This window comes from Anarrhichthys ocellatus, unplaced genomic scaffold (assembly GCF_004355925.1).
Source record: "Anarrhichthys ocellatus isolate YVR2014 unplaced genomic scaffold, GSC_Weel_1.0 scaffold19, whole genome shotgun sequence".
Taxonomy (NCBI): domain Eukaryota; kingdom Metazoa; phylum Chordata; class Actinopteri; order Perciformes; family Anarhichadidae; genus Anarrhichthys; species Anarrhichthys ocellatus.
The window spans coordinates 1,492,701-1,504,741 of NW_022280049.1; the positions used below are offsets into that span (position 1 = coordinate 1,492,701).

Sequence of the window (12,041 nt, forward strand, 5' to 3'; positions counted from 1 at the left end):
CAGGCAGTGAAGGATAATAATGGCACGGTGGGGGGGGTCTATTCATCTTTTCTACATTTGAGCTGAAAAGCTTTGGGCTTCTTCCACAGCAATTTACCATTGCTGTAATCGTACCATGTGGACTGTAAGGAAGACTAAAAGATGAGGATAAGTATGTCTGCAAGACTGAAAATAACATATAAAAAGGTCCTGGATGTTTTGTTTTAATGCAAAAGACACTAGAGAAGGAAGTAACTAACTCCGTAAGTGCTCCGTTTTTCTGAATAGTTTTCTGAGATGTTGCCATTATTATCCTTCACTGCCTGTCAAAGTCATTCCCAGCAAAGTCCCAAAGGACACTTTGACTTCATTTCCCATTTCAAGTGACAATCTTTGGAGACTTGGACAGATATGTGGATTTCTTGTCCAAAATATTTCATGTTGTCCCAAATAAGAAACATTCAGCAGCAGCGGTTGTCGGGGAAAACAGAAAAATGAAGTCAGCTTTTGACCCTGGTTTGGTTTCTAAGTTGTGGTTATTGGGAAATATGCGAGCAGGTGGCTTTGGCCGTCGCATCCATGAGCTGAGGTGTGAATCCTGATCCTTTGATGAAAACCAGATGGGATCTATATTCTTTTTTTCAAGGGACGGTAAGATGTTGAAAGACAAAAAGGAGTATTATTGTTCAGTCGAAGTATAATATCTAAGGAAAACTTTATGCAGCATAAATTGCGGTATATAGCTTTATCAGATTACAAAAATAACATACAGATGGTCTCTTTTGCCAAGAACGTTTTACACCTTACTTAAAGCAGCATTAACTGATCTTTTATTTATCTCCGTTTTCGGTCTCCTCTAAATGCACGATGTTGACCAGCTAACTTAAGTCGTCAATAGCTAGATTAAGTATCGCGATAACAGGCTAATCTAGTATACCAGTATTTTAGTGAACAACAACTCAGTTCATTTATATCTATGGATTGATTTATTGTATTTTGTTTTACAAAGTTAAAGATATAAGAATGATCCCAGTCCATCCACAGTGAGGCATATAGCTTATTAATGAAATACTGGTATCGGATCGGTTCGTGATATCGGCGATACCCAAAAGGTATCGGTATCAGGACTGAAAAAGTTGGATCGGGGTACCCCTTATTCAGTATGCTTAGGGTTTCATCTAATGGGGACTTCATTAAACCAAAGTCTGTTATGTGTTTCTCACTTTCTCTCCTTCATGCTCTCTGCGCTCAGAATTAGATATTACATGTAAACTGCCAAAACGAATCATACCTGCTGTGAAGAGGAGACTGGAGAGGTATAAGATGTTGGCGGTAAGCAATACACTTCTAATTTCACGATTGTTTCTCTGGTATTCAGGAATTTTGTTTTCCTAAATGAAGATGATAAAAACCAAAATGTATGTTGTGAAATACATGTGATCAAAGATTTGTTTTCTCACATAATTGCAGGTACACACTCACTCACTCACACACTCTCACACACACACACACACACACACACACACACACACACACACACACACACACACACACACACACACACACACACACACACACACACACACAGGTTATTTTCACAAACTAACAATGCTGAAATAAAACTTGCTTTGAGTTATGGATACAAGCTTCAGTCCTTTCATGACTCAGTGTATCCTGTTACGACTTTGAAGAGCCAAAATGGATCCGATAGAGAGAAAAAAAAGTGACAAAACTGGAAGAGCTGGAAGATCGTGTTCTCTATTTAAGGTCTTTCCAAAATGATATTACTAATCTCACAAAACAGTTATACAACAAAAAGTATATTCTGGGTCTCGGCATATTACACAACGTTATCCATATATGGTGTAGGAGAGACTACACGACCAAGCAGCATGAGCCCACTCAGTCAGGTGGGCCGCTATAGATTAGGTCTGTGTGTGGGCTTCACTACCAGCTGGCATCTATCTGCCTACCGATGGGATGAAAACATCACAACAACAATAAGAGAAGTCCAAAAATAAGAAACTGTTATATAAATTCATGCTGATGGTGAACCACTTCCAGACTCATTTGCCTCCTTTGAGTGGTCGGCAGACCAGAAAAGCACAAGTCCACTTACCATTGACATTGGTGCCAGATTTGTTGTCGGAGTCACTGTCCCCCAGTCAGGTCAACAGCTAATGAAAAGTGACCATTATTTGACTGTTTAAAGGAAGTCTCTGTACTTCCTTTGAGTTTGTCACAGTGGTACTCAAGTACAATATTGGGGTACTTTTACTTTATGAATATTTCTATTTTTTGCTACTTTTTACTTCTAATCCTCTACATTTCAGGTGTGAATATTTTACTTAATTACATCTGTGTGACAGTTGTTTTGTTTTTTTTATATTTTAAATCGGAAAAGTAACTACATTTGATACCTCAATAAAGCAGTATCTAGTTGGAGCCCCTAGTCACATTTCAGATGTACGAGTTGTTAGCAGTTCCACCAAAGAGACATTTCACCTCTAACCTTGAGGTTTCCTCTTAAGTAGGACTTTGAGTGCAGGGATTTTAGTTGTAATAGAGTATTTTTACATGACTGTATTGCTACTTTAACTTCAATGAGCAGTGTAGGATTTAGTAGCATCTAGTAGTAAAAACATGGAAGGCCCTTTTTAAAGCCAGTGTTTGGTTTGTCCATTCTGGGCTACTGTAGAAACATGGCGGTGCAACATGGTGGACTCCATGAAGAGCCACTTACTTTGTAGATGAAGGCTCATTGTAAGCTAATGAAAATCCAACGATTCTTAGTTTCAGGTGATTTTACACTAATGAAAACATAGTTCTGAATATTATATTCCATTCCTGTCAATAAATCCCCCTAAGTCCTACACACTAGTCATTTACGTTAAGGACTGAATGCAACACTGGTTTGTCATCATCCACCTCAAACCTGTTTTATCAATTATTCTGCACAGTTTATCACAGTGGTCCTAAATCAGACCTTTGGGATATAAGGATTTTTGTCTCTCGGTGAAGTGGATAATTCCCAACATGTGGCGTCGGGGGGCAAAGCACTGCTGTGACCAGACCGGTTTGAACAGAAGCGCCAGGTCAAAGAGAGACGCTGACCTCTCACCCCTCACTTCATCACAGCAGGAAAAATATTCAACTAAGATCGTTGAACCCAAACAGTTTAAGGGAGAAGATCTGGATATCGTCCAGAAATAAAATTAACTATTGTCCCATGTCAAACTAGAAACCTCTTTCAGTCTCCCAAGTTTGACAGAAACACTTAAAATATTAATGTTTTAACAGAATAAATAAATCTCGACATAAAAAAACAAACTATTCTAAACGTGGAAATGTCTTTATCAGCAGTCCAGACAAAACATCGCAGAATCTTAATCTCAGTTGATTAATGTTAAATGGATTGAAATAATGACAAATGACTGTAAAACTAGGAGCCATGTCTGAAAAAAAAAAAAAAAAAAAAAGAAAGAAATCAAATGCCCCACGTCTTATGTAATTGAAGATTTAGTTTGCCCTGCCAAGAATAAAAGTTGATCCTCTTCAACGGCAAATCCTCACCACTGAAGCACACAGAAAGTCGGAGGCCGCTCTTGATGCAGTCAAAGATATGAATGTTTTCTCTCACCCGGAGCACTTGGCAGCATGCTAAGCAGCAGAAGCTTTTATGTCATGTGAAAGCTCAGTGTATTCAATCAAGTGAAATGGGTAGTGAAAAGCACTTTATCCCAGACGACAAAGCCGGGTTTAGATATGAAATGATATAATTCCAAGTGATTCGTCGTTTAAGAAAGACAGATGGTAATGATGCCCGAGTACTCTGGTGTCTGTTGAAGGGTTGAAAGGCTGTGTGTTAATGCCTGATCCTCTCTACAGGAATGCTGTCCCACACGGAATAAATGTAGGGATCACTTAAGGATTGGGTTATATTTGTTATAGACTGCTGTATTTAGATTATCAACTCAAACCAACCCTTTAACGTGGACATGACAGCAAGAACGAAGTTAACTGGCATCACTTTGCATTGTAGTTGTACAAACATTCTGTCATTCGTGGCAGGATTCCTGAAAGGGACGATGCTTTTATTATAATCCGACTTTGACATGATTATTGGAAATAAAAACATCACCTCTACCGTCTTTTAATAGTAGAACTAATCCACAGAGGGTGGAAAAAGTAAAAGCACTGCTTGAAAAAAAAATGTCTTTGAGTACAAGTAAAAGACAAAAGTCTTTGTGTGTAAAAGTGTGTATATGTATGTACTCGGAAGAGTGGGTCAAATATACTCTGACTAAACGGGGGATATGATGATGACGATGTTATGATAGCACTATCAAATTAAAAAACATGTCCATGAATACAACAGTGGAACGAGATTAAGCCACAGAGCCCTCATGTCCAAACCAACAATAAATGAATTTGACAACTTTCACAGTGCAGCCTTACAAGCATTAACAAGACCTAAAACAAACAAACAAAAATGATGAACAATAAACAACAACAGCTGAGGACACCACGGCGGGTGCAACAAGGTGCCTTTAGCCACAGAAATTAAATAACCTGACACTTCTTATTGAATCAACAGCAGAATAAAACATTGCCAAAGCAGAAACACACACGTACAAACAATATTAACTAAACATCAGAGCCACAAACGCACACAATATAGTTGCACAGTTTCTGCACAACAGTGATGTACATTCATAAATAGGTTTGTTTATGTACTCACACGTTCCAATGGCATTCTGTGCGCCGTGAAGTCCCCCTCAACCTGTTCCAGATTCCACTTCTTGACTCCCGGTGCAAAACATGACCTCTCTGCCTCGCTGGTCCCTGGCGATGCAGATCACTGTCACAAGCAGCGGGAAGGCCTGAAAACACCTGAAAGTTAAAGTTCCAAAGCAGACATGGAAGTCAAGGCTGGACGGGCCTCCACCCACCACGAGCAAGTTAGCGTGCAGCTGGTAGGCTAGTTCTCTGAGGTACCTGAAGGCAACATCCATGGGTGTGTTTGATTTGCGTCACTGAGCGTGCTCGCCGCGTGGCGCGTTAATCACTGATCAACAAGATGCGAACACCTGAAGTAACAGTGCAGATAAGTGATTTAAGTGGTTTTGTTATCCTGAAAGAATTAAAAAGTAAAGAAAATTGTGAGTAAAAGTTTTTATTGGATAAAAAGAAACATCATTGCCCTGAGAGAGACTTAATATTATTACAAAAAGACTGAAGATTTAATATTGTGAATAAACGTACTCTGCCGATTTTAAATATATACATTTATAAAACATTCCAGACTTTTGTGACCTGGTGCACAAGATTGCCTAACCTGAAGCTATAAACATTCCTGGTAAAACAGACTGTATATATTTATATATGCACTCTGGCGAGTGAATAAAAACACCTTTCAACATTCTGTAGCCTATAAAAGGACATCTTTTTACATGTATTCATACAAATTGCAATTCTGTAACAGGCTATCCAAATAAACGTTTTGCTAGTATCTGTCCTCCAGTGTTGCATCATGAGAAGGGAAAAGGCTCTTAAACAGGAGGAACCTCCGTTTCAGGAATGTGCTTGTGTCTGAACTCAGCCCATTAAATCCGTTACTTCCTACTAACTGCACTCAGATCCAAAGTGAGGTTACTTTCAGGATCTCCTGCATTTGACCAAAATAGGAAACTTTTTGCGAGAAATGCCTGTTACAGCAGAGGGGATATGTGATTTTGCTAACTACTTTTGACCTTTAAGGCTTAAATTGCTTGCCTGAGCATCCTAATTAATTCTCCTGCAAAACAAACAGAGTAGATCTTATTGCAATGGTCCTTACACCGAGAGGTGCCCAAGCATACCTAAACCACCTTTTTTGTATTATCAATGATCTTGTTTTCTAACTAAGTAACTAAACAAACTAAAAGATGACGTCAAGGTTAAGGTAGTTTGGCACAAAAGTCTTTCCCTGATAATTGTCAAGTTAAGCATCCTCCCACAGGAAAAACAAATAGGCAACAACACATCAAAGAGGAACCTCTTCCAAAACGCGCACGGTTGCGTGAAACGTTGCAAACGTTGCCTATGTTATTAACGGTTCTTTCTGTAATTGTGCGTCATGCGTGCTTATAGGCTCGCGTTTCGGTACAGTTGGCCAGTAGGCCAGGCTATCCAAGTAGGCCAACACGGGAGCGCTGTGTGTGGTGCAGAGGGAGGCAGGGGATGACTGCTGCCCCCCTCACTTCTCCACTGAGCCCTCAGGAGAGTGGAGGGAGGACTGCATGGGGACTGTACGCTTCACAGTGAACGGGTTTTCTCTGATGAAGACCTCAGCAGTGATTTGGAAACAAAATTGCAATTACGCAATGAAGCCATGCAGACTGAGGACATTTAGGCACGTTTGTTTATGTTCAGTGAAGCTCTTTCGTGAGTTGCCGTTACTAGTGATCTGAAGCCTGCTATGGAGGACCTCTTGAGTCAAAATGAGTCTGAGCACTGACAATGTCACGAACTTGTGGAAAAATGGTTCCTCGGAACTCGGCGGGATACCGAACGCGTCCTCCCCGGTCAACTTCGCCAACAGCTCCGGGGGGAACCACACGGAAGTGTACCTCACCCGAGCCATCCCGCTCGGCTTGGTGCTGGGGGCTTTCATCGTGTTCGCCATCGCGGGCAATATCCTCGTCATCCTCTCGGTGGTGTGCAACAGGCACCTGCGGACACCGACAAACTACTTCATTATCAACCTGGCCATCGCCGACCTGCTGCTGGGCACCACGGTGCTGCCGGTGTCCGCCACTCAGGAGATCTTAGACTACTGGGTCTTCGGCAGGATCTTCTGTGACATTTGGGCTGCGGTGGACGTGCTGTGCTGCACCGCGTCCATCATGAGTCTGTGCGTAATATCCATCGACCGCTACATCGGAGTGAGCCACCCGCTCCAGTACCCGAGCATCGTGACAGAGAAGCGGGCTCTGCTGGCCATGCTCGGTGTGTGGGTGCTGTCGGTGGTCATCTCCATCGGACCTTTGCTCGGGTGGAAGCAGCCGCCGTCGCCGGACGACACGGTCTGCCCCATCACCGAGGAGCCATTTTACGCGCTCTTCTCCTCCCTCGGCTCCTTCTACATCCCGCTCATCGTTATTCTGGTCATGTACTGCCGGGTGTACATAGTCGCCAAACGGACCACTAAGAACCTGGAAGCCGGTGTGATGCGCGAGAGGATGAACTCCGGTGAGCTGACCCTCAGGATCCACAAGGGTTCTCAGGTGCAGGAGGAGCCCTGCTGTTCGGGCACCGGCAAGGGCCGCGCGCACCAGGCGAGAAGTTCCCTCACGGTAAAACTTCTGAAATTCTCCCGGGAGAAGAAAGCGGCAAAAACTTTGGGAGTTGTGGTCGGCATGTTTACGCTTTGTTGGCTGCCCTTCTTCCTCGCCTTACCCATAGGTAGGTCCAATAGGTCATTGTGGTCTGTTATAGGGCTACTGTCATGAATGAAACATATTCCTCACAAACCAATCCAATTTAAAAAAAACGTCATTGAGTTTAATAAATGAGAACTGCAGAAAAGGTATTGAATGTATCTAAATGTCTGTCTGAAGTTAAACTGAAGGCTACAGGCCTTGTGAATCACACCTATAGCTGGTCTCCTATTTACTGCTCTGAATCATCACCAAAGCTAAGAGTGTTTTTCTGATATACTGTAGTGGACATTTTATAAGCCTACTGCAGGAATACAAAAAGGCATTCAATATAGTGTAGGAGGAGTGGACCTATATAATTGATCTGACTTCACAGCCTCTGTTTATGTAATTTAGTTAGAATGCAGCATATTGTAAGATACAGACTTTGAATTTGGGCCAACTTGAAAATTGGCCTGCACTGATGTTGTGGTTTCTAAACTCAGGGCCTATAATGTGTGATAAAAACATGTTTTTCCGAGTCTAAGGAGTAATTCTTCACAAGCTTTTACAAACATTATTAGTGTAATCTTTGCATTACTCCCTGAGTCTCAGTTAATCTGCTGGTGCAACAAATACCTCAAGTGTGCCAAGTGAAGAGTAGGTGGCCTCCCTCTGCTCTGGTAGCTGTATTTGAAGCCACGGCTCCCTGATGCCACTGAGAGTGGCAAACATTCAGCACCCTGCTGTCATGGCTGTCTAAAAACCTGCAGAGAAAATGAAACAATATATTCTGGGGTCAAATGCTCATGTGGCTGTGTCGTGGCAAAGAGGTTAAAACAAGTCTTTTATTTAGTGATGGAGGCGCACTGAACAAAGTCGGACCTACAAGCATGGCTGCTGTGTTTTGAATAGTTTGGATGAATTCCTCCTAAATGCTACTTGCTGTTATTGTATGTGAGTGTGTATTGGCATGAGCCTGCACATGGACACATATGCAGTGGTCATATCAGAATGTGTTTATGCCCCTGGCTTCAAGCTGCAGTTTATCACCTCCTCACATGGACACACACACATCACTACATAGCGAGGATTCTCTGGCCTCGAGGTGTTCTTAGTGAGCATACCAAAAGCAAGTAACAAGTGTAATTGTTCCATAGTTTGGATTTTCAGATCAGAGAGGCTTCAGGGGGCTGATTCAGGAGGGGCATGTCGGTGTACACTAATCAACAAACTGCCAAGAAACTCCTCAAGGGTATATGTTTCTCTGTACAATCTCTGGTGTAGCACACTGACACATTGTGACAGAGGAACATACAGCCTTATGTCAAGCTCATTTTGAACTGGCCTCCAAGATGCATGAAAGAAATCATACAAACAAGTCCATCAGTCTTCTAGTGGGGAATTCCACACAATGCATCGACTATATATACATATAGTATATATATAGTGGACTTACCTATCCACTGTATCAAAGCATGTGACTAAAACTGCCTCCTCTATTTCCTAAAGGGGATTGTAGGAAACCTGGTTTATCCATTTAAGTTTGTGCCCTGGTCCTCTTGTGTGGCTCTCGTCTGAACCTAAATGCTTAAAGTGTGATAGGGCAATCTCCGTCATCATGTTGCTCCCTGAGTATTCATTAGCCTCCACCCACAGATTGGGACTTCCTGCCTCACACTTGTTATTACTTTGCTCCTTCCTCTGAATACGGTCATTGATATGTAACGTATGTGGAGGTTTGGTTGGTGGTGTATGTATGCTGGTTTTAGCGAATGGCACAAGTGTTTTGTTTGTGTGTGTGTGTGTGTGTGTGTGTGTGTGTGTGTGTGTGGAGGAATTTAGAAAAATGTATGTGTGTTAATGTACAACTTTGTCCATGTGTGTTTTGGGTGACTCTGTCAATGTTGCTGCAGATTTTTTTAAAGTTTTAAAACCGGCTTGAAGTTACCAGCATGAGCCAATGTAACCTCTGACCCCTGAGGTATCAAACTCAGAACATGTGCAGCTTAAGGAAATATGTGAACTCTCACCTTCACATCTGACTGGACCTATCTGATCCAAAAAATTGCACACACACACTCACTGAGCGCTGTCTAACTTAGCTTGTTTGTCAGTAAGGGTGACATTTCTAAACTTTAAGTTATTTCAGAACACATACTTATATCACATTATGAAAAAAACGACACCGTAGCATTTTAATTTTACAGCAATAAACACAGACTAGTGCAGAAATTAACCAAAAAAGGCTTTTTGAGGGGCCAAAAGCAGCCAAAGTTTCACAAAAATGCTAGACCTTTTACATGATGGAACAGTTTTATCTTTGATATCAACAATGTATTTTAATTGATTCTCTTTGTCCCCTTTCAAACTGCACCTGTCCCACCAGCCGGTCTATAGCACAACAGTATGTTGAGCAGCTAAACATTTTTCAGACACAGAGATCTTTATTCTAAATTGCAGACAGCAAAGTTTCCAAACATAAAGATAGATTAAGTTAAGAATACTTCCTATAAACTCAACATTGCGGCAAAGAAACAACAAAAAAACAAGTTAAAAGAAGACTCAGGAGACTCCAGTTGTCAGCAGCTAGACCTGCACACAGAGCGGAAAACAAACTTACAGAAAGATGCAAACATACAGCTGGGGCTGCAACTAACTCATTGTCATTGTTAATTATTCTGCCAGCTGCTTTCTCCATTAATTCATGAATGGTTTGGTGTATAAAATGTCAGGAAACATTTTAAAAGGGTTGGGTTTTTTGTTTGATGTAAGCTGAGGAAAAGAAGCGAGTGACGATTGATTTATTATCGAAACCATTTCCAATTAATTTCCTGTCCATTGACTAAGCAATTAATTGACTACATACAGGTAACCAAAGACAAAAAGCTAAACGAGATAAGGAACCATAACCATAGAACTGGAAGCATTAAAGCATTGTCATAAAGAGTAAAAACATGTTATGTTTCAACTTGTAAAATATTGAGAAACAGTGGAGGGACTCGTCTACATTCTAAGTGTTTCAATTGGCTGTTTCCTCTTGTTCTCATCTCAGCCGGATAGAAAAAACAAAATTCTTCAGCGGATACACGTTTTATTTTATTGCACACATTGTCCCACGGCTCTTTAACACCCAGAGCAGGCACTAATGTGCTGTGAAGGCCTCGCATTTAGCAACTAGTGCGAGCAGTGGGCCCATGTGTGAGCAAAACCAACACTCTGAGGTGTTAACCAATTGTTTCCTTGTAGAAGTGTTTTTTGGAAAAGACACTGTGCATGTGTGCATCTCACACAGGCGGGTGCGTTTATGTTACATTAGCAGGCCGGCCCTTGCATTCAGCCTCGGGGGTAATTGAAATGGTTGTTGAAGGAGAAAAATAATGAGAGTGCTAAGTGTCAAAGCAATGGAGTAGAAAGGGGTTGTCAGATCTGAGCTGGAGGGGCCACAGGGCAGCGGGGGTGAAAGCGAGGGTCCCTGGGATGTCAACTCAATTTTCCAAAAATAGCTTCATGCCATGGTTTCATTGAAAGCAATATGCGAGGGCAATAACTTCTGTCCTTTTAGATCAAGACATATTAATCACATTTATGGGTGTGTAATGACACAGGATGTGTGAGTTTTTTGGAGAGCAGAGTGTGTGTGTGTGTGTGTGTGTGTGTGTGTGTGTGTGTGTGTGTGTGTGTCTTTGTGCTACATGGCACAGAATAGGCATCACTTCTTCCAATTAGGGAGAATAACAGGATGCCTTGTTTTGTTAAGATGTTCCTGTGTTTCATAGTGAGATGTGCTCGTATGTGTACGTGCCTGTTCTCAGGAAGGAGGTGCAAACATGTCTCTTAACAGAAGGGCCAAGACCACCATTAAAAAACATCCCACAGTTATCTCCATACCATTGTCTCGCATCCTCTGCTGTATTTACACTACAGCCTTTCAACATAAACACCTTCAAGCAACTAAAATGGACTACCTTCACACAAAACTTAAACATGCAAACATGTACAGCGTCTGGCAACAGGAAGGTCTGTTGTAAACCAGATTTATTTCAGTGTGTCCTACTTCATTCTGCCCTTTTGTAGAGAGGAAGCACAGCGTATGTACCACCTTTTGGTCTCTGTTGTGGCCTCTAGATGTTTAGAGGACCCTTCCTGAGAGGCAGAGCCACACAGCTGTGTTTGCCTGTGCATATGACACTGTTGTAGCACATATGAGAGGCTTATAAATGAAATGCAGTCATTTTTTTCTGAACTATTGACTAAACCAAATCAGTCTGTAAAAAGGAAAGAAGGAAATAGAAAGAGATAACCTAAGGTTTTGTCATGGTATGGAATAAAGCTGAAAACATATTCAATTGATCAATTCAACAGAAAATGAATAAACTATTCTTATAACTGATTACAAAACATCGTGTGGTGACTTCTGGCTCACCCAGTGGAGCGTGAGCCCCATGTAGACTGAGGCCCTTTGCAGCACATCATCCCTCTCTCCTCCCTTTCTTGTCATTCTCCAGCTGTACTAATAAACGCAATAAACGGCCATAAAAAAAAATCTCCAAAGAAAGAATGTCTCTGGTACCGGCCTCTCCAGTGTGAGGACTTGCTGCTTTTCTGTGTTGTAGATCATTGTGAATTTAATATATTTGGGGGGGGGGGGGGGGGGGGGGG

General features: G+C 41.7%; 1 protein-coding gene across 1 annotated transcript in view; it reads left to right on the forward strand.

Moving 5' to 3' along the window:
• Window positions 1–6,015: 6,015 nt before the first annotated feature.
• Window positions 6,016–12,041, forward strand: part of LOC116389314 (alpha-1A adrenergic receptor) — a 12,491-nt gene continuing 6,465 nt past the window's right edge. Inside the window, exon 1 of the mRNA XM_031857929.1 lies at window positions 6,016–7,425. Within this exon, the coding sequence (XP_031713789.1) occupies window positions 6,462–7,425 (964 nt within the window). The 5' untranslated portion in view covers window positions 6,016–6,461. The remainder of the gene's footprint in view (window positions 7,426–12,041) is intronic.